The 24,074-nt window shown below is 37.8% G+C and overlaps 1 protein-coding gene across 3 annotated transcripts in view; it reads right to left on the bottom strand.

Annotated features, from left to right (window-relative positions):
* Fndc3b (fibronectin type III domain containing 3B) overlaps positions 1-24,074 on the bottom strand; it is a 334,288-nt gene that overhangs the window by 83,226 nt on the left and 226,988 nt on the right. For all 3 annotated transcript variants that reach the window (XM_046422919.2, XM_046422923.2, XM_046422920.2), the window contains exons 7-10: positions 21,891-21,949; positions 13,178-13,329; positions 10,370-10,429; positions 1,949-2,087 (exon numbers count right to left, since the gene is read on the bottom strand). In XM_046422919.2, the coding sequence (XP_046278875.1) occupies positions 1,949-2,087; positions 10,370-10,429; positions 13,178-13,329; positions 21,891-21,949 (410 nt within the window). The remainder of the gene's footprint in view (positions 1-1,948; positions 2,088-10,369; positions 10,430-13,177; positions 13,330-21,890; positions 21,950-24,074) is intronic.

Below are 24,074 nucleotides of genomic sequence, written 5' to 3'. Positions count from 1 at the left end.
ATGGGTAAGTGTGATAAATAGTTGGGAGACTATATGTAAATCACCTATTAAACTACTCAGTTTTACAGAACACACTTAACAAACAGTAGCTGATACTCTATTATTGTTAAGACAAAAACATTATCAGGGATCAGTAAGTGCGAAGATAAAAAAAGAAACTCTTCTTTTGGTCCTTTTTTCCTCCCCCCTCTTCTTTCTGAGTCACACAATCTGAGTCTCCAATTCAGATCTCAGGTGTGTACTGTGAATCCTGCACTGTAACTTGAAGGTTTTGTAGGCTGCAGTTGCAGAGCAGAATAGGGAAGTATTTAACATTTTTAACTAACAAAAGTTTTAGATGAGAACCCATTTCTAAAAAAGGAACTGCATTTATGACCAGCTGCAAATTCCTCTAGAAAGTGTTCTTTAGTAGTTTCTTCGATATGCTGCCCCTCCAGTGGGTCTTTTATCCCAAGGATGCAAACTGCCTGGGCTTCTGTGACTAGTACTGATAGGCAGGAGATCTTAGGCTCTCTCCCTGGATTCAAGGACAGGTCTCAGGACAGGCTGCAGCCAGAGAACGTTCTCCTGTCCTTGAGCACTATGATCAGGAAATCTGCACTAAGGACATTCAAATAAAAATCGAATTGAATCCAGGACTTTCATGTCTGAACATGACTGAATTGAACAAGAGTATTATTTCTGATTCACAATGGAATTTTTTCTTAACATTGCTGGTCTGCCTGCGACCTGAATTTCATCCAGGTTTTAAGCAGAGAATGTATCAGTGATTCCCAACTTTAGGTTTGTAAGACCCCGGGGTCCCTCAGGCAATCTTAAGCATATATATGTTTTAAATGGATTTTAATTCTTTTCTTAAGAACAGATATATTTACAAAGTATAAATATAGCACATAGGTTTAAATGGATGTATATTCTCCAAGGAATTAAACAGTGATGACCAGTTGGGTATTAAAACTCTGAAAAGGTGGGAAATCACTGACCTGGATTATCCCTGGAAGCCAGGAAGGAAAATAAAATAGTTCAGATGCTAGGCCGGTTCAAACTTTGCCTACGTCCAAATAACATACTCGTGGCTAGCAGCGGGGCATGAGAATGCAGGTGCCTCCAGAGGACGACGGGAGCCCAGGCTCCACTGCTGCCCACTGCTCTATGGTAAGTACCCAGATACCTCCTCTTTCACATATTAGTATTCTCCCCCCCAAACCATCAAACTTCATTATCCCTACTATTTTACAACTTAAATTATATTTTAATAAAATATAATTTGAAAATACTGATATGTAGATATGATTATGACAGAGTCTGACAATAATATACTATTTTTTTTGTAAACACACAACTACGATTAACATGTTAAGCACACACTTTAAAGAAGGTACAACAGGCCTCCTACTTTGGCAACAGTTATTTTTGGCTGGTATATTGTACTTCATAAAAACTACTTTGCAATCCATCCTTTAAAAAATATTTAGTGATCCTGACTGATCTAAGGCCTAATTAGTGAAAATTAATGAAGTCTTCATATAGTTTACAACATTATACATTCGGAACGATTTTAAATATTAAACATTTCAGCATTAGCCTTGGAAAAAGCCAAATGAACCATAAGCCTACTTTATCTCTAAATCTTTCTTTACAAAAACTTTATGCTAAAGTCCTTGAATGTTGAGATGAACTAAACTATTACAAAGTGATGAAATTAAGGTATTTTAAATATTTATATCACTTATCAAGTACTGTTTTTGATCCGAGAAGATTTACCAAATTCCCCTTCAAAAAGAGCGAAAGCAGGACTTTACAGGTCCCTCCTCCCACTCATTTGCCCAATATTATAGAAATACCAACTTCTGTAATTAGTTTCACATAGCTATTATGCAGAAAACCAAGCACTATCACAAAATGAAAATATTGTCAAATAAATACCTTGACAACTTTAGCTACCCACCTTCCACTGCAAGGTTAGTGAACTTTTGCTCCTGTGTGCCAGCTTAGGAGGGAAAGGACATTCAGGTGCACAGCTGTGGGTGGTGAAGCTAACTGGCTCGGAGCAGGACCCCTTTACAGAATTGTACATGGCATATACCCTGAAACAAAACAGACACAGTCAGTGCAGTGGCTCAGCACAGAAGAAACGGTTCTCATCTCCACTTGCCCCAGGGTTTTCCATAAATGCACAGAATTTCTTACACAGGGAGCACCATGACTCTTATTCTTATTGCTAGGTTTGTCCTGACCTAGGTATGGTTAATAATTACAGGGGACAATTATCCCAACAGAGTATTTGTTTCAGTGTGTTCCATTCAGCCCATTTTAAGATAGGCAGGGTGTAGAGACTGGAAAAGAATACTCTATGTGAGAAAATAAACCTTAATCCCCAGAATGGTTTCCAAGTATACATTTTAAAAACCAAAAGCTACACCCTGGTTGACTTTGTCAAGGAAAAGGCGAAAAACACAGCTACGAGTTGGGCGAAAAGGGAAAAGATGCAGCGATCACAGTGCACAGGCTGGAGAGAGTACAAAGGGGCCAACAGGGTGAAGAGTATCTGAACTCTTTAGAACACTGTGTGGATTTGGGTAAAAATATGGATGCTTCACACATAGAAACACATTAGCTACTGCCAAGGGTATTGCTCTCTGATTTTAAAAAACAGTGTTCAGGTACAGTTTATCCATGTGAGCATTTCACTTTTGCACATGGTGCCAAGATTAAAGATGTTCATTCTGCACTTAAAACACTTGGCTCAAGACTCAGCATGCGTGCCTGACTTCACCAGAGAAGCTGTGAAGGAAAAGCATACAGTGTGCTATTATTATACCTTACTCTTTTCAAATTGCAAAGAGCATCAGTTGATTTTTATCATCTTCTTTTCTAGTTTTTCATTTTTTGTTATTAGGAATTATTTTTAAAAATTGAAAACATACTCTTTTAAAATGATGACAAAGAAGGCTTTGCTACCTAAAAAGGTGCAAAGATTAAGCTATTCAGAGTTGGTAAATATGTTATCAAGCCCATAGTCCATCTTTTTTTTCCCTTTCTTCTTCTTCTTCTTTTTTTTTGTTCTAAGTTGTCCAGGCTGTCCTCAAACTTTCAATCCTCCTGCTGTAGGCTCCTAAATTCCTGGGATTATAGGCATGTACCACCACACCCTGCAAGGCCCTAGTTGTAATAACTACTCTTTGGTAGGGAACTCTTATTACCCCATTTTGACAAACAGTAACTCAGATGAAATAACTGTCCCAAAGATACAACGAGAAAGCCAGATCTAACCATTCTACAGTATGGCCAGGCTTCCTTGTTCACCCAGCAATCAAGTTTCTCCATGCACCTACGATCCACTGCCCTTCACTCTATCCAATAAGCACAAACACCAGCTAAGATAACAACATAAGGGAAAACAAGTCCCAATTATATATGTGAATTTCAAAATCATTGCTCCTCCACATCCATTACAAAAAATCCATAGAGGTCATGTAAATCAAAAGTACTAATAAAGCCAGGCACGGTGGTGTATACCTGTAATCCCAGTGGCCTGGGAGACAGAGGCATGAAGATAGCAAGTGCAAGGCCACCCTCAGCAATGTAACCAGGCTCTAAGCAACTTAGTGAGACCCTATCGCTAAATAAAAAGTAAAAAGAGCTGGGGATGTGGCTCAGAGGTTAAGTTTAATCTCCAGTGATTCCCTCAGTTAAAAAAAAAAAATTAAAAGAAATGTAACTACTTTCTACCCTAAAAGGTAAAATACATGTTAATTTTTCACTCTATTTTTTTTGCTTTATGGGATGACACTATAATATTTGATGCAAACAAACAACACTTATTGTTAGGGTGCTCTCCATGTAACTTGAGATGGGGGAAATCCTTTGTACACTCAGAATAACTAGACATATGATGATATAAAGCTGAATGGTAGGTCTGGCAAGATCATTTCCATGTGTTAAGATGGGCTCACTGGGAGTCAATTATTTAAAATGAATCACAGAATGTTCCAGTTCTAGGCAGGGCTCCAGCCTGAAGTTAATACATCAGAATTCTCTAACTGGTAGCTCACAGTTTGCATTTAGTCAAGATACGTGTCGGTGGTTGTGATGAATTTTAGTATACAGGAGGTTATAATAATAATCATCATCACATAGACAACTAGATACTCTGTATTTCTAATAAAAGACCACTTCTCTACCTTTAAATTATCCTGCCAAAAAAAGAAAGGAAAAAAAACTCCATCTGGACCTGATTAAGCCTCCTTACCACTTTCCAAGAAATACAGAGGACAGGGGAACATATTAAGCAACACAATAAGGATGTAGTCAGCCAAACTCACATGTCTGGAAAACTCTACTGGACACACACAATCTCCAACAAATAAGTTAAAGGGGAGGGGGTGGGGAAAGAGGAAGAAAATCTACAGAGTCAAAAGAAAACTTAAAGACAAATCAATCCAACAGCATACTAAGATCATATTTGAATTCTCATTACAACAAAGTAAAAAAAAAATAAAGCCTTCATTTTTAGGACAATTGAGGAAAGAGAACAGTCTCTAAATTTTGAGGGCATTAAGAAATGATTATTTCTTGTTTGTTTTGGGTGGGCATGAAATGACAGTAATGTGATTTATAGGTAAAATAATATAATATCTGCACTCTCTTCAAAATCACGGCTAGAGGAAGAGTAGGTGAGGACACTGAGCAATACAAGTTGAATGATGGGTCCATGAAAGTTTCTTAAACTAATTTCTACTATAGACTGTACCTGAATAAAAAAATGTTAAAATAAAAATTAAGCCCAAACTAAAAAATACCTTAAGAGCTCATAAAAAATAAGTGAATCTCTGGCTTTTCTTAAAACTGGAAATTCTAAAACTCCTCAGCACTAGAACTGCATTTCAGCTGACTTTTACCCCATCTGTGTGGGTTCCCTGACTCCAGCCAGCAGGCATTTCAGTTTGCAAACACCAGCATTTCCCTATAAATGCAGAATCATACACAGGCAGACCAGGTCCTGGATATTCACAAAAATAGCTGGTACCAAAAATCCATCTGGATTAGAAAACAGAAAACAGCCTGCAAGGTACTATTAGATGATAATCTGAGGAGAGGGCAATCTGGACTCAAATTCTTTGCTCCTGTTTCATCAGGTTTCTTGGAAGTCAGAAACTCATACTGCTAGAGTAGAAAATCATGAGTGACAGAGGCACCTGATGGCAAAGATGGGAGGAGATGGTGGAGATAAAAGTCAAAGAACCCGATGGCAACAAGAATATGTTGAGATAGTTATATGGGCTGCACGGAGCTATGCTCCTTGACTGTAACTCTGAAGAATGTTTTGTTTGCTGGGAGTGTAGCTCTGGGGGAAAGCACACATTTATTTAATCTTCAGGGGAAAAAATAGTTAATGAACTTTCATGTACTATCACGAAACACACATGTGCATACATAGTTTGTCTTAAATTAGGGTTCAAAGCTTTTCACACATAAAAGTATATCAGCACGAGAAACAAGATCTATTTTTTATGTGGCAATATAAATGTGCTGCATACAGTATAATTTGATACAATATCTAAGTATACCATGATTACCTTTGTCAATAAAAATTCTTCAGTAAACAGAAACCAATTGTAGTATATCTTACTAGTAATTTACATAAAAGTCAAGTTTCTAGGAATGATGCTACACTTTAAGTGCTGCAATTTTTTTCCCCCACATGATGGTAATAAGTTTTCTCTAAATATTGTCCTGTGATAGGAACATTCATAGAGAAGGGTCAGTTTCTTGGGTTAAATAAATCAACAGATAGTTGAGTTTCTTTTGCATTTATTCTAGGAAAATAAAACATTTTTTCTAACAATACAGTGTAATTAATTTTGTGTTGGGTTTTCATATTGTTTCCTTACTACTTAAATGCCCATAAAACAGGTACCCCAAGCCTTTCAGAAATATACCTCCAGTTTCCTCCCACATATCTGTAACATACTAGCAACTGCGATTTCTAGTCAATAATATCTGTTTCACAATCTTGCACTGTGCTGGTCAAACATATTTTTGGAAATGTTTCTTCACATAATTTTTCTGGGAAATGACATTGCATGATATCATCTCTGAGCAACCTCTTTAACAAACTGCTTATACTGATGGTTGGAAAGTGATATTTCAATTTTTGTTATGAAATCATTATCCATTCCATCACTCAAATTCATGATTTTCCTATTATTGATAAAAATACAAAGTTTTTATTTCCACAATAAAATGATTATTCCAATACTATTGTAAAATTAAAAAAAAAAACTACCAATTAAAAGAAGAATATACTTTTCTTGGAAACGCATAGGTAGCATAAATTTGTATATATGCAAATAGGAGTAAATGTATATATGTATAAATATTTACGTAAACCGATATAATATAGGCAAATTGCTTATTTTGCTTAGATTTTTTTTATTTCTGCCATTTTCCTCACATAAAATCCCTCACGACCAAGATCTTTGTTATCAGTGGCTTTATATAATATACAACACAATATAATTTATGAAAACACTATTCTTTGACAACTATAATTTTTTTTTTAAACACTGAGTCAACATTTCACCAAAAAAGGCAATCTGTTTAAGAACTGAGTAACAAATAAAAAGGTGATTATTTTAATCAAAATCAAGCCAAGACCCAAGACTTAAATTTTGCAAATTAATGGATAAAAGAATAGAATGGCATTATTTTCTTCAAATCACTACGAGAAATAAAAAAGGAATTGTAGTTGAATACATGTGTATCAATGATACAAAAAAATTATAACAAGAGGTGAGAAACATTTTTGAAATGTGAAATGTCATGGGACATAATTTCTTTTTTTAAATCTTTTTTAGATATGGAATTCAGCCTCCAATGGCACGGCAGATGCCAATACAAACAGCCACAGGCACATGACCTGCAGCATTATCCAAAGGATACCACTTGTCTCAGTAAATCCCCAAAGCAATGAGAAGAACTGCTCTTACCAAGGGGCTGAGTTAAGCACCAGGCTGTTCAATGACAGGACTCAATGAGTCAGAGACTGCTACTTAAAAAGTAAATAAACAAACCAAACTAAAAGAAGGTTTGTATATCTGATTGGTGAACTCATATAACACTAACATGTTGGAACATGAAGATATTGGACAATAAGTGTGAACAGGATGGAATCAGAGCAGCAAAATCAAAAGTAAAAAAAAAAAAAAACGTGAAACAGAAGCCACAGGGGAGACTGCAATGCACAAAGTAAGGAAGACGTATTTTTGAACTGAGGCTTCTGTAGGTCTTAATAAAACTGTGCAATATTAGGAATCAGAAGAGAAAATGCAGCCTATCTGGAGCTGTAAAATAAATATCTTAACCTTCTTTAATGACTCTATAAACTTCCACCATGGTAATACTATCTAAGTTGGTAATGCACATACATTTAAAAATGGCAATGGATTAACTGCCCATCTTGCAACTGTACAGTAACTGAATTTTTTTGTAGTAGTTGTTATGAAAATTTAGTAAGAAAGGTACTTCCACAGAGTCTTCTGAGGCCCCACCGATGACTACTGAATTTGAAAAGTTATTTGAGCTTACTTTTTCTGATAAAAAGCTTATATTGCTGCAATCGAGACTTTGAAATCGTTAACTATATCTTCAATAAAGGAGATTTTGCTCCTTCTTTTCCCAGTGGCAAGTACGATATATTTTTCTCAATAAAAAAATAAGTGATGTGGTAAAACTACAAACAAGTTCAAAGAAACTGTGTCACAAAGTCCTTTTTATTTTGAGACTAGAAAAGCTGCAACAACCTTGGAAAAACAAAACAAGAATAATACTTATACAATATTACAGGTTTACACCAGTTTTGCACATGTAATTCACTTTCACAACATCTTTCTGAGGTTGGTGTCAACATTATCTTCATATTAAATATATGAATACAAAGCCAAAGAAGTTCCAATGGCTTACCTATGCACATCCCCTCAGTAAGGCCAGACCATTAAACCCACATTCCAAGCTATGTCCACTTTGCACCACACTGCCCCCCCCCCCACCCCCACTAGAGGCATTCAAGGCCCAGGAAGCTAAACCCAAAAGCTGGAAGTGTTCAGATTCTTCTCTAGTTTTTTTTCTGTTGTTGTTCTTTTTTTTTTTTTTTTAATCTTTTTTAGATATACATAAAAATTTAGAAAGTATTTTGATGTATTTCTTCTCTATTTTGAGAAAGGAAAACTTTAAATGGAAAGTTCTATATGGATTGTGGAATAGGCAGGGCGAAAAGAAAAAATTTGGACTATTAAGGGTTTTATTAGAAGAAAAAGAATTTTAATATACTAACACAGACCATCAGCATGGAGAGGATTTTCTATTTCTCTGGAAAGCAGAGAACTAGACCAAACAATATGTGGTAATGCTTCGGGTTGTCTATGAGGTAGGTATCATGTACATTTCCCATGTCACAGATGTAGAGTCCCAAATGTGTTGGGAGAGAGTTCAGATTAGATTCAAAGGCTCTAGATGGCAACCACTCATGCTCCTATTCCTTTTGGAGACTCTATTGTTTCTTTTATCTACCCAGAAGTTCAAGATGTTCATAGAACACGGTAATAAAAATAAATGATCAAGTGTTCTCAGAATTTACTTTTTGTAAAAGGGATAAAAAAGAAATGAAGGGAAACAAGAGATAGGATGATAAATAAAGGGTAGTCATTCTATAACATTTACATTTTTAAAAAGGATATTGTATGCTCACGAATGAACAGGAAATTAATAAAATAAGCCTTTAGTAAAGCAATAACAATAAATTGTTAAAACATGGAGAAAAAAGGAAACATATGTTAACAATGAATAATGTATAACATTCACATGACTCCCTCCCTATACGGTGTTACATTTTTTGGTTTGTTGTTAAATCGAGCATTTTGAAGAACAGTTAAACTGTTTCTACTATCATCTTAACTTCACAAATTACACAAATCTTTTTGTTTATTCAGTTTATATGAAGTTTGGGCAGAAGCTAACTGACTTAAAATCCATAAATTCTGATTTAAACAGGCAGAGATGATTGCAGTGGAGCTCATCTAAACAACACAATAGCTAAGCAGATGTGTGCTTTATGACAATATGAAACAACTTGCTCTTATATATACACACTATGCAAAACTTAAGTTTTAAAGCATTTCTGTGGCTAATAAGATATAACTCAGCACATCCCTGTTTTCTCACCTTTTTTTTCTTCCATATTTTATACTGGTGCATTTTATTTATACATAATGGTGGGACTCTTTGTATATATTTATACATGTACACAATATAAGAATACAGTTTGGCCAATATCATTCCCACAGGGGAATGAATCCAGGGGTACTTTACCACTGAGCCATAACCCTAGTCCTTTTTATTTTTTATTTTGAGACAGGGTCTTCCAAAGTTGCTGAAGCAGGTCTTGAACTCATGATTCTCCTGCTTCAGCTTTCAGAGTCTGGCATTTCAATCATGTACCACCACACCCAGCTATTCCTTCTCACCTTGCTTAATGAGAAAATTATGGCATAGAACTTCTAGGTACCTTGAAGTCAAAATAGCCAATGTGTGCAGCTCCAAACCAGTACTTAAGCCTCATGATAATTAATGGGCCACATTCAGAAACCTGCTTATTTACAATTTGATGGACAGATGTACCATTAAATAATTGGATGGTCTCTGTAATAATTTAAATGATGCTTTCCTCCTCACAGGTCTGTGGTTGGCTGGATTTCTTCCTAAGATAAACCCCCAATGCACCCACTAAATAGGCATAGCAGGAATTCTGGAGAAATCACAGTAAAGAATTCAGACTACATTACGTTATTTGGGTTGTTTTGTCAAACTGAATCAATTCTTGTCAGAGATAAAATAATGTTTGCATTACCTATTTCAAAACCTTTTGGCTTTTAAAGTTTAAAAGTGTTCTTGCAAAAAAAGAAAGAGCTTCTTCCGTGTTTTGGCCTGAATGTACAGTTTGTATGTATGGTCTATAATAAACAACTGATGTATCCATAGTAAAATTTATATATCTATATAAAGAAAATACTATATGTTATACAACATAGTCCAATAGACCCGAGAAGACCTTGTAAGATAAAAATTACTTTAAAAAATTTTTACGATGTCTGTTCAGAGCATCATCTACTTTTCTGTCCTCAGAAGCACATCTCAGTCTTCCCGATCACTGTTCTTCAGAGTGCCAGACAGCAATGAATAGCCAGTGGGCCAAAGGCCCAAAATTTTGTTAGGCAAATGCCATTCACCAAAAGTTTTTAAAAGCGGGCACTTGATTTACTTGCTCAATCTGGACTCTCCAAGACAGTTCAGTTCTTATATCCTAACTTACCTCACATGATAATCAGTTGCTGGTCTCAGATCTTTCAGGTTACATTCCAATTCTTCTCCACTACAAAGAAAAATCATTTATTAGTTAATAATACCAGTTTCAAAAGTAAAACAGGTTTTGGATTAGTGACTCATACTTATGTACAGACAATAAGACAGAACTATTAAATATGAATCCACCAAAAACCAGAAATAAATTTCTTATTGGGTATTACTATTATTATTATTTTTTGGACTTAAAAGTTACATTCCTTTTAATGATGCCATCTTATATCTGGGAAGTGACAAAAAATTAACTTACTAATAAAATTCCAAAAATTTTGTTACTTCTTAAAAGAAATCCACAAGAGCAAATAAGTGAACAAATACATCAAAAGTAAATAACCATTGTCAAACAAAGGCAGTTCCCAGATTTATCTTGGCAGGAACTTTGATTCCCTCAACTTTGAACCCTTGATGAAATCATAATCTGCATCCCTCACAAACCAATGCACTAAATAGCTATCAGATATAAAATTAGATTGTTTATCTGATCAAAAGGTACAACTGAACCTCAACTTAAAGTATGAGGAAACAACCAATACAAAAACCAGAAATGTTCCATTAAAATTTTTCAATAGGTGTGTGTGGGGTAGGGGTGGGGGTGGGTGCAGATGTGACTTGTTTTGTATTCTTCAAAAATGTGAGTGTTATAGAAGACAAATAAAGACCAGTGGAAGAGTTCCTAATGTACAACGGCTAAGAGAGGACACAACTAAAGGCAATGTCTGACCTAGACTGGATCCTGTCCTGAATAGGAAGAAAAATGCTATCACATTTTTCAAAACAGCAGACATTATTCAGATCAGCTGATGAAAATAGAATATGGACAGTCATTAGATAAAAGTACTGTATCAAAACATTTATGAAGCTGATAATGCACTGATTGTAAAAGTATTCTTATTTTGAGGAAATATACTGAAATATTTAGTGATAAAAGACCGTGATACATATAATTTTTTGGGGGGGGTGCGGAAACTACAGATAGCAGAGAAAAAGGGAGAGAGAAGAGTTCAAATGGTTAAAGAAAACACGGTAAAAAAAAGTTAGTAATAGGCAAATCTGGATAGATTATACTTCATATATCTTGATCTCACTATTTGTGCAATGTTTTGTTTGAAATTCTCCCCTCCCCCCAATTTTTTTTTTAATTGTAAACAGGAAGTTATATCCACAGCTTGCCGGCAGCTCTGCTGTTTAAACTTGCACTACACCTTTAAATATGCTAGTATTTAAAATACTACTTTAAAATGGAAAAGTTAACATTAATTCAGATTTTCAACCTCTCATACAAAAAACAAACCAACAAAAACTCTAAAAAAATCAGCAAATCTAGGCAATGTCTAAGACTAAATGCCAAGTGTTCTCTCAGACAAAGAAATTTTCATTTCCAACTTTAGAAAGTAGAACTTTTCTTTCTTTTGTTACCTGCCTTGCTCCTCAGGGCACATGAGGTCCTAGCTCCTGTCACCCAGTGATCATCCTGCATTTGTACAAACTAGCTAGCCAGGTGTGACGGCACATGCCAACAGCTCCACTATTTGGTAGGCTGAGGCAGGGAGATCACCTGAGCTCATGAGTTTGAGATCAGCCTGGACAATACAATGAGCCCAGTCTCAAAAATATCAAATTAATAAATAAAATCCATTTTTTGGTGAAGTGGGGGAAATGACTCTCTGGAGTTCTTACTCTGATTTTTCAAAACAGAAAAGTATGGTTGTGAGCCAGAGTGCAGACAGGATTTTACTCAAAGTACAGAGGGACTCACTAGAGTTTTTTTTTTTTTTTTGCAGGGTAGTGATATGGATTGACATGTTTCTGAGAAGTGGATGCTGGGAGAACCAGGGGATACTGTAGGAGCCCAGCAAGGACAGAGCAGAACAGGAAGCCAGAGGAGGCTCCTTATCTCTTCCCCTTTTTTTGTTCAGAAGACCCACTGAGGCAGCAAGTCGTGAAACAGGAAGTGGGAGGGGGAGATACATAGTCCGTGGCACTCACAGGGCAGGAAAATGAGAGAGAAAACAAACACCTCTGGCAGAGAAAGAACTGGGGTGTGTGTGACCACATTCCCCTGGCATGGGCAGGCCTTCTGGGGCCACTTGCAGGGAGGTTGAACAAGTAGTGAAGACAAAACTGACTTGCTGATTTCCTGCTCTGCACATGTGAGCTGTGCCAAGCAAGTACAAAGGGGAAAGAACTTAACCCTAACATTTTTATCACGTTTGAACATGGCTATAAATCGTCTGAACTGTTAATTACATGGAAATCCACAAGGCAGAAGGGGCCAAGTTCTTATTCTGTGAGCTCATGTTCTGACCATTTAAGAAAACCTTGGAATGATCTGTTTTAAGTACAGTCTGGAAAACTACCATAGAGAGTGAGATGAAAGCAAATTATACTACAGATCTTTTTAAAACAGGACTAGAAAAAAGCTGGGGTCTAAAAAGTTAAGAGATGATCAGATGATTGTTTAAAATGAATGTAGAAACTAAAAGACATAGTCACTGTTTGGCCTGATAAATAATAGTGGAAATTTTTCATTAATACCATACTGATAGCTAACATAACCAAGTGATCTATTTCACCAATACCAAGTAGCTCTATACCACTCAGTTCTGATAAATAATTACTTGAACAAAATTAATTCTTAAAATGAACTATTTAAAGGAAAACTTGCAAAGCCTATACATTTTTCCTTTGTTTTCTATTTTCTTTAACAACACTAATATTGCAATTTTGCAGCAAAGAAAAACATGGAAACATACACTACCTGTAAATTATCTTGTATTTTCCATCTCGTCCTTTGTCTGATAAGGCAACCTCATAACTGTAGGGGAAGGAAAGACCACTGTGGGGTCCACATGAAAGTCCAACAGGGGGAGCCCAGGACAACACAACAGCTCTTGCCTGAATATTGGAAACCTGAGGAGAAAAACATGGGACAGAGCATTTAAATCCATTTCACTTAGATAAGACTCTTATTTCCCCTGGAAATTACTAGTCGTATAATTACAAGTAGTGAAACAAAACTGGCTAAGAGTTAACCCAAGGTAAACAATTATAATGAAAGAAATCCTATATGGTGTTCTCGTGTTGAAGTCTTGAGACCAAACCACAGCTGCTGCAACATCTGTCCTTATGACGTGAACTTTTATCCAAGAGCAGCGAGCCTTCCAGAAAACACAATGATCAGTCATACCCAAGGATATCTGTCCAGATGAAAGATGAATGGGAGATTTCAATGCTCTACATGTAGGCCACTGCATGATGTGCAAAGAGCGGAAGCCTTCAAGCCTCACTTGGTATTGAGTCCTCCTTTAAAGCTAACACCTTTCACTCCATTCCCTTTGAAGTCCTGTGATTCCCAGGAGAACCCAATGTGGGTTGGGAACTAGAACCAAGGACTAGGCCAATATGGGACAGAAAATGACAATGGAAGTAAAGATTTCCCCTCTCAGAGCTCTGCTTTTAACTCTTTGATTTAGTCTCTGCTTAAGACTTCATTTGAACACATGACTAAGACATCAAATATCCTAATTTTTCACCCTTACTTAGCACTACTCTGAGGCATGCTTGACATTGTCTCCCTGGGTTATACTCAGAAAAGTCCTCAGGTCCCTTCAGTGGGAACCTGTTAAATGAACAGACCCTGTATTGCCTGCCTTCCCTTCCCTGTCAAACTGACATTCTGGGTCCCCTACCCAAATAAAGTATTTTTACTCAAATCAAGCTTCATTATTTATTTATCTATTTATTTAGTTATAGCACTAGGGATTGGACACAGGGGTGCTCTACTACTGAGCTACACCCCAAGTCCTTTTTCTTTATTTTGAGATATGGTGTCACTAAGTAGGCTGGTTTAAAACTTGTGACCCTCCTGCCTCAAATTCCCAAAATACTGGATTACAGGTATGAGCCACCGCAACCAGCTCTCAAAACTTCATCTCAGAGGTTCTTTTTAATAAACCCAATCTAAACTACCCTTAGAATAAGGGTAGTCTAATCCCTTAGAATAAATCTAACAACAGAAATTTAAAGTTTTAATTTTGTAAAGATTGTTTATTGCTAGCTGGACATTGGTCTGGATAACACATTAGAAACAAATAAGAAAAGGGGAGGGTCATCATGAAAATCAAGGGACATCAGTAGAGGGGGAAGAAGGAAGGGAAGGAAAGAAAATACTGGGGAATGATACTGGCCAAGTTATATTGTTATATCGTGTGCATGTAAGAATATGTAACAACATTGTGTACAACTACAATGCAACAATAAAAAATATGGAAAAAATAAAAAATAAAAATAAATATGACATACTAATGCTTAATGTTCACAAAGACTTTATAGCTATAGATTATTTAGTTAATATATGCAAATGTGTAACCTATTCTGTCACTGATTTTATCTTCCATTTGTGTTACTTATTTATATAAGGAATATGAAAATACAACACAATAATTTGAATACACAAATAATAAATACGGAAAACAAATACTGAGTATCCTTTTTTAGTCTGTCATTTATTCTACTTTTAGCAGAGATTATTTCATACCATTCTGTTCTATGTAGGTAGAACATTGTGATATATTTAGTTAATTATTAGTGAGACTCCTCCACATCCTTCCAGACCCCAGCTGGGCCTAATATGTCCAAGTAGCCTTCTCTGAAGTTCTCACTCATCCTCACTCCTGTGCTCCACAGAGCCTCGTGGATATCACTGTCATTGCTGATCCTGTTTATGTCGTTTGTCTACCCCACCCCATCCCACCCACTATACAGAGGGACTTCCGAAGGGCACAGCCTAAATCATAGTCAAATAGAAAATAAAGCAAAGGGAATATGACAGCCTAGTGGCTCCTCTCACTGTGCCTCTCCACTCCCCTCAGGACCTTGTCACTTAGCTATGGACTTTCCCACTTTCTTAGTTTTAACTAACCTCCAGTCCCAGTTCCATGCTACCTTTGTTTATTCATCTAATTACCACATGTCACTCTGTGAGGGGCTATGGACATAAGAATGATTAAGATATGATCTTTGTCCTCACGTAGTGCCAATCAGGTAAGGAGAAATGGTGTGTGAGGGACTCAGGATGGACACACACTGTAGAGGCAGCCCGAGCACCGAGACTGGTTCAGGAAAGGGCTCTGAGCTGCCCTTCCAGAGCCCATGGTCAGAGCAATCACCGCTGCCTTTGTGTTCCAGCCACATTTCCCTAGTACTTCTGTTTGGTGTTTATTTCATAATACTGAGATGACCTGATTTTTTTTTTTTAGTGTTTCCTTCACGGGATTTGAAGACAGAATTCCTTCTGTACACCAGTGTATTTGCTGAATCCCTTTACATGTGTTGATGAGCAATCCTGAAGGTACTGGGTATCATATTTGATTTGTAACTTAGAGGGAGATATTTTGCTGTGAAGAGTTCAGTTTATAGAGGCTGATTAGGTTCTGTGAGATAGTCACTGAGGTGACAAATGGCTGCTTTGCACCATTCCCAGAACAAAGCATGTAGTGACACTGATTCTATGAATGGCGGTATGAAGTACCAGTGTATCTCAAAAAAGCTCGGTCAGATGCTAGCGTTCCAGATACTGAACAAATATCCATAAATTCGCAGCCTTTTATACTTTACCTTTTGTGATAGTTATCACAAATCTACTTTTTTTTTTTCTTGAAAACTTGCTTATCATTCAACAGAACAGAGATGTAAAACATTTCCTAAACTGTAAGCAAGGCTTCAGAAGGCAGATTGCTATGTGATCATGGTACTTGTGGTCATGCAACCTTCCAATACCAGCCTATCAGACATGTGCTTTGGGAACTCAGCATCATTCTTCAAAAAAAAGCAGTTTCTGTGAATTTCTTTCTTGAATTAAGCTGACTAACACCCATATTACGACCACCACTGGGGCCAACCCCTGTCCATACTCCTGTTCCCTCCCTTCCATGACTCCGCCTGACCTCCAGTCTCCCTTTTTTAGGTACTGGAATCCTAAGAGAAAGAGCTCTTGGCCTTAGTTAAAACTTGGAACTCACTGCCATTTCAAGGCTGATTCCAGGAAATCACAGGGTGTCTTTCAAGAGATTGTCACGTAGGGGTGAATCTCCAGCAGCTGATGTGTTTACTCCAAGTGTCCTGGGAGGTGACACCTTGGTAAGAGCTCTGGAACTCTAGGAACTCCTTTGGGTTCAAGCCTAATCAGGGCAGCAGCACTCATTCAGGAACTTCACATTCCAAGTTTCTCTGTGCTCAAAGTTTCTTGCCAGCGTAACCAGTGAAGTAAGCAAGGGTATACTAGTTGGATCATCACAATGATCATCAAGGCTGTTGATTCCTCCTTCAAAAGTGTTCGGCAGCATAAAACTAACTGGCTTGCTGATGTTTAATTAATGTGCCATAACTGGAAATTGAACTCCCTTTAATGATGATAAGTGTAGATCTCTAGTTATGAAATTATTGGATAAGATGCAATCTGATATTGTTTCTGTACTAGTGACATAAAGGGTCTGTTATGTAGTATACTAGTGTAAGTCTGCATATGAAATGTTTAAATTAAACTGATTTTAAGTACAAATTACCTATTTCTTTTTTTATTTTTTTTTTTAGTTGTAGTTGGACACAATACCTTTATTTTATTTATTTTTATGTGGTGCTGAGGATCAAACCCAGCGCCTTGCACATCCTAGGTAAGCGTTCTACCACTGAGCCACAACCCCAGCCCACAAATTACCTATTTCTAAATGATCAAAATACTGATTAGAAATCAGTCCTTGCCCATATATTTATTAAATATAGATCTTAACTTGAAGCCAGCTGCAGTGGTATATAACTGTAATATCAGAGACTTGGGAGGATGAGGCAGGAGGATCACAAGTTTGAAGCCAGCCTCAGCAACCTAGACAGACCCTGTCTCCAAAAAAAAAAAAAAAAAAAAAAAGTCTGGGGTTGTAGCTCAGTGGTAGAGCACCCCTGGGTTCAATCCCTAGTACCAAGAAGGAAGAGAGGGAGAGGAGAAAGCCTCCTGGCAACTTAAGAGTAGTTCTGTGTGTGAATTAGAAAACTGCATTATCTTATTACCTTGTAGCTGTTTAGCAAGTAATCCTACCCTCTCTTTCTCTTTGTGCCTTCTCTTCTGATCAACTTAGTATTCTAATACTGTTCTGTAAAATTTTACAATTTTTATTCTCAAAATTTATTATATGGAAATGATATTCATTATTTGGATCAGAAACACCATTTTCTTTCATAGTTACTAAATTGTTACTCTTACATCAAAAATACTTCTTTGTAAGTCAATAGCTTCTAAATTAGGTCTGGCCTTTGGATTTAACTATGTAGGAAGTCTACTGATCTGATGAAAGAATATGCTAAGGAAATATTACCATAAAAATACTGAATTCACTTTTAAAGAATCATCACAAGAAATAACAACACAAAGGAATATAATTGAAGAAGGAAAAGGTCAAAGAAAAATGATACTCAGATCTAAAAATGTCACCATCCTCTGCTTCCATAACTTAAGTGCTCTGCACCTCCGATCATTCCCCAGGAGCTGCTGTTTATCTTTCTAGGAGCTACCTCTCAGGGAAGCATGCCTCTCAGCTCTCACTTCTAAAACCTGACAAATCAATTGTTTCTACAAGCTAAACATAAGTGAAGAGAAACAATGTAGCACCACAATTCGAGGTTACATTGACTTACATCCAGAAAATAAACAACCCACCAGCATGTGGAGACTACATCTAGCACCACCATCAGAGTAATTCCCCAACCACTTAGGAAAACATCAAGTGTATTCCTCTAGTGTACCAGTCTTCTCCTCCTGGCTGCTGCCTTGCACTCTGACACCTGGCTGTCCCAGCATCGGTCCACACTGGCTGAGCCTGGTACTCTGATGCTACCTGCCAGAATCTAACTACAGCCACTACAGTCAGTCACATTTATTCAGCAAACATCTGTTAAGGGTTGACTATGTGCCAAGGACAGTGCTAGGTAATAGCACAAAGATAAGTAAGACACCATCATAAATAAAAACTTCAGAGAGAAAGAGTAAGAGTGGAGAAAAAGGAAGGGAGAGACAAAAACTATATAAACAACTCATTGGGCTGGGAAGGATGAGTGGGCTGTTAACAGGTAGAAGATATTTATGAGGAACAGTAGCAGTATAATAGGCAGAATGACCCCCGCTCTTGAAGATACCCACCCTCTAGACCCCAGAGGGACTGTCTGGAACGCCTTCAACCTGGGCAACCTGGACATGCTTACCATGCCATCCAGTGTCCCTGACCCAAGAGGGTGGTTGGCATCAACCACCACCCACATATCGATGACACCACTTTTTGTCAGGTGATGTGATTTTTATCAAATTGCTGAAAATGTAGGATGCAAGTCTCACTGTTAAAAAACACTCAGTAAGAAAGCTGATTTAGAGTTTAGAACTACTTAAGACTTTGTTGTTTCTACTCATCTCCCGAGAGTTCCTCTGCCTGGCTTTTCCATGCTAGACAGCATGCTGCCTGCAGAGCAAAACTGACAACTCTCACTTTATAAGACTAAGAAAAATCCGTGGCTCCACTCACTGTATTTGTACCCCCCTAAACTATGCTGATATGGAAATGTCGTCTTTTGCCTGGATTTCTAGCCCCAAAGCCATTTTATGAGTTTGGTGTAAGGTATAAAAAGGGTCACATCCAGGTAAGATGGTGGCCCCTAACACCTGCCATTATCTGTGGTGTTTACCTGAGTAAATATAACAGGTCTGGCTGTCTTAGACTTAGACACTCAATCTAGTTGGCACCCAGAGTCAGTAAGACTCAGCAATGGTAAAATAAACTAACTATAAGACTTACAGAACCAGATATATAAAATCAGATCATCAATTAACTAATTCATAGTGAGAAACAAAATTATCTGGTAGACAAGGCAATACTATCAACCTGCCTTACATATTCCTCTCTGCCAAATTCTCAAAAGGCTACTTTGTGGGCAACAAATGAGAACAATGGGTACTTGCTACATTATTCAAGGGTAAAGGGTACTGAGCTCTGACCCGCCAACACTCTATGATAGTGACACAGTTGCTTGGCCAGGGTGGGATGGCACAACCAACATGTGTCTGCTCTGTGGTCAAGCAATCCTTGTTCCCAAGTGATACAGACAATAGTTCTCAGATGACAATCTTACTATATTATACATTATATCATAGCTATTTACAAAAAGAGTATCTGTCTACCCTGGCCTAAAACACTGTGAAGATCATGGATTTAATAAATGCTAGATCAAGGTAAAGGACCAAATAAATATTTTCTTTATTTGCTAGCACACCACGTCCACAAAAACACTGTTTGTGCCACTTTTGCAGTAGAGAAATAACTTGGAATCCCTGCAAGAAAGCACTTCTGTGCAAACACGACTGAGACCTGACTGTCAAGTCTTGTGAAATCTGGGACAATGAAAGAAGATGTTGCTCTGCCTTCTTTCTCTCATTTTGACTCCTCTTTCTTCCTTATGGATTTTTGTTCTTTCTGCTGTACTATAAATAAAAGTTTTCCCCATGATCCCATCCATCCACTTTTTCTATCTCTCCTTACACACCCTCTCTCACCCACAAAACTATCACCCACTCCAACAACTATCATCCCTAGGCACATGATCCCCTAATCAGTACCTTGATCCTCCTCTCACCACAGCACCAAGTCCACCAGACACTTGTGACTGCCCACTACATTTATCTTTCTGAATGCTTGGCCAGGGGAACAAACAACACATCCAAGAATGGCACTGAAGATACAGAAAGGACATAGAGATGAACCTATCCTAGAGGAACTGCAGACAACTGTGAAAGATGCATAAACAAGCAAGTGGAGTATGATGTGTTAAATACAACAACAGAGATCCACTTGAAGAGCATGGAAAGCAAATGTGAGAGATGTCTTAGAGGATGCATTTCCCAAGAGGAAGCATCTAGACCTGAAAGTCCAGTTATTCATGACACTAGATAATCTAATAGGTAATTGCTATGGTTTAGATATAAGGTGTCCCCAAAAAGCTCATTTGTGACATATGCAAGAAAGTTTAGAGGTGAAATGATCAGGTTATAAGAGCCTAAACCTAACCAGTACACTGATCCCCTAATAGGCATTTACTGGGTGATAACTGTAGGCAGGTAGAGTGTGGCTGCAGAAGGCAGGTCACTGGGGGTATGACTTTGGGGTGAGAGCTCCCTGGTGAGCAGAGCTCTCTCTGACTCCTTATGGCCATGTCCAGAGCTACTCTCCTCTGCCATACCCTTCTGCCTTGACGTTGTGTCTCACCTTGGGCCCCAGAGCAATGGAGTTGGCCTTCTATGGACTGAGATCTCTAAACTAGAGTTCCAAATAAGCTTCTCCTCTTCTGGGGTTGTTCTTGTCAGGTCTTTTGGTCACAGTGGACAAAAAGCTGACTAAAGCACTTAGAAAGCCCTACTGATTCATCTCTAGAATGGCCCTAGTCTCTATCTAGCCTCTCCTTGAGATGCGTGGCCCCATTACCCTAATTCTGAGTCCCCAAGTCTCTCACCAAGACTGTAGCAGTAGATTTCCTAACACTTCCTTCTTGCTCTAACTCATTTTCCAACTGTTTGATCATTCTGAAAATGCAGCCCAGATTACTCTGTGCTCAAAAACCCCGAGTGGCAGCCTGCTCTGTCTCAGATGGTACATGTGCACACAGACTCCCCAGCCCTCACCAAGGCCCCACTGCTCCACAAGTGCCCTGCTGTGCCCCTCCTCCAGCACACCCAAGCTTTCAGGTTTAGTCAAACCCAACTATGTACCCTGGGGCATGTTTGGCCGCTTCTGTGAAAAAGCCTCAGTATTTGAAACACATGAAGAATCAAGGTTTTCCAATTCAGCTAGAAAACACTCCAAAGAACTTTGGCTCTCTAATCTCACATGAAAGGCTGAATCAACATTCTGAATTTTTCACTTGAATTTCAAAGCACCTGGCAAAATCAAACTTAAAACTTCACAGTATCACAGCTCCCACTAATTTTTTTTTCTTGCCCCTGCACCCAATGTCCTGAATTTATTTTTCTCAGCTTAATACTTGAATATCTTTTTGAAATTTACCTGGAAAAACAATTGGGGTTTCTGAGATTTTCAAAAATTATTATTATTACACTTACATAGGTAAAAGGAAATTATCAAATGAAAATTGCTCTGTAGATCCCAGAGAGGGATGTGTGTATGGGGGTGCGGGGGAGCACCCCTAGAAGTTAAGAAGAATAACAAATTGTATTGAAGATATTTAAACCAAGATATTTCAGTGGGTGACTACACAGAAGGCTGCTGTTCTATATTTTCATGCTCCCTTAATAAGTGACCACTATTTTCTCAGTTTATAAATAATCAAGGACAGTTTCTAGTACCTACTGCATGGTGAAAGAAAAGAATGTTTGAGATAACTTAAGAAAGTGTAATATATGCTGAGAAATCCAGAAGACATACCTGTGGCTTCTCTATTCCCGAAAGAATGTCTTGCACTCTCTTTACTTCCAACTCATACTCTGCATTGCAAAAAAGAAAAACAATACCATTAGAAGGCAATAAGGTTGTCAGTTTCCTTCCCCGAGGCCTTTTAACTAAAGCTATCATTCAGTCAGTTGCTTCTAACCATGAGTTTTTGGTACCACAAAGCTGATAATGAAATCAGGATTGTCTTTGGGGTGGGGGTGAGAATTTCACTATGATTGTATTAACTCGCCACTGCACAGTTTTAAATAACCACAATGTCAACCATTACAAAGTTCTACTTAACAATTCAAAAACCAAGGGGAAAAAAGGTCTTAAGAATGTTAAGTAGGAAGACCAACACAGCTAGAGACAGAGGGTAGTAGAAAGATGAGGTCAAAGAGACCATGGCTAGTCCACACAGGCCTGGAAGTTCAATTTTTTTAGTTCAATATGTATGTACCTAATTTTTTAATTTGCCCAATAGCCACTGGAGTATTTAAGTGGAGGGACGGACATGACCTTACTTTGATTTCAGAGATCAGTGTTGATCCTGCGTGAACAAGGGACATAAGAAAGGTCATCGCGGAAGCAGAAAGACCAATCAGTACTGGTGCCATCATCTAAAGGACAGAGCTGGCCTGGACTAGAGTAGGTAGGAAAGATGATGAAATCAGGACTAGTTTTGGAGGTGTAGGTGTCAAAAGATAAGATGCAACAGGCAATGGTGAAAAAGCGTGAAGAATCAAGGACAGTTTCTAGTTTTCGGCCTGATCAACTGGATGGATGATGTGTCTCTTAACAAGAAGGGGAAATGGGCATGTTTCAGAATGGGGCAAGAATTATGTTTTAGAAATGAAAGAGGAAAAGTGCCTGGGGTAGAGAATGAGGTGGCAAGTATATATACCACACCCCCACGCCCACCCCCACCACCTCGGAAGAAAAGGATAAATGATAGAATTTAAATTTTATCTGTCAGAACAGCCTCTTGATTTTCAAAACACACTTGATACAATTACAAAGAGGGTGCCCAAGAAGCTTTCTAGGAACCAGTGCTATCAGAGCTCTGTGGATGAGCCTGCATCTGGAAGGGGAAGGAGAAGGTGGGCCTTGGGGTGAGAGTGGGTTAGCCCTGCTCCTCCTAGGGCTGCTCATTCTCTTTGTTCAGGTCTAATCTGCAAGTCACCTCAAAAAATCTCACTCTAACCACAACCCTTTGCCTCAGCCTAACTTTGACACTACCAGATCCTTTTACCTTCTTACATGTTATCAAAATCTGAGAAGAATTTTCTCCTCTGTTTTTCCCTTGCTTTTCATTGATCTTTCCCATGCAAGGTTCAGGAAGGCAGATATATTACAGACCTAGAGTAGGCACATTCCCCCCCCCCCCCAAAAGAGCCAGATATTTAAAACTCTGTGGACCTCTACAGGCCTCTATTACATATTCCTTTTTGTTTTTATTTTCATGATGCTTTAAAAGGTAATGAGTATGTTCCTTTTGGATTATATACAAATAGGCTGCAGGTTGCTGAGGACATGGTCACTATCTACACACAGTACTTCAGCACCCAGCACAGGTCCTGCATGGCCAGAGCTCAGAAGATACTTGTTGACTGAACAAATGAAAAAGTCTATGTTAAGAACAACAAAAACTTGTAGTTTAGGTCTTCATTTTCCCCATTGTGTTCTGTTTAGAAGAATCTGTTTTCTATTTATTTGGTTGAGCAAAACCAGTGGTAATACCATAAACAGCAACCTTTTAAAAGAAAATCCACATTTACAAAACCAAAAATCACAAGCTCATTTATAATCCTGTATTTACAATTATACATGATAGAGATAAATGATGGATATTAAGATAATGAATTGTACTTATAAATCAAAAGTAGACAAATCCTCACATTTTCTGGAGGCCCCTACTAAATAAACTGCAAATACAACATGTCTCAAAAGTTAATTTCAGTAAAAACCCAAAAACCAAAACCAAAATCTAAGAACTATTGCAATAAATAAACTGGTTCAGTTGTTAAAGATGAAGTTTTCCCCGTCTCTGGTTAGCGGAGGCTTTGAAAGACCCTATGGACAGACACATAGCTAAAAACATTCAAGTAACTAGCTGAAGGGGGTGATGTTTCCTTCTGTCATGAATGACACAACTAGATTATCTCAAGCAAGAAGCCA

The sequence above is a fragment of the Marmota monax genome, unplaced genomic scaffold, assembly GCF_021218885.2.
Source record: "Marmota monax isolate L192 unplaced genomic scaffold, Marmota_monax_Labrador192_F-V1.1 WCK01_AAM20220418_F8-fsc00110, whole genome shotgun sequence".
Classification (NCBI taxonomy): domain Eukaryota; kingdom Metazoa; phylum Chordata; class Mammalia; order Rodentia; family Sciuridae; genus Marmota; species Marmota monax.
Note: the sequence above shows the minus strand (reverse complement) of the source record. Positions and strands in the feature narration are given on the sequence as shown.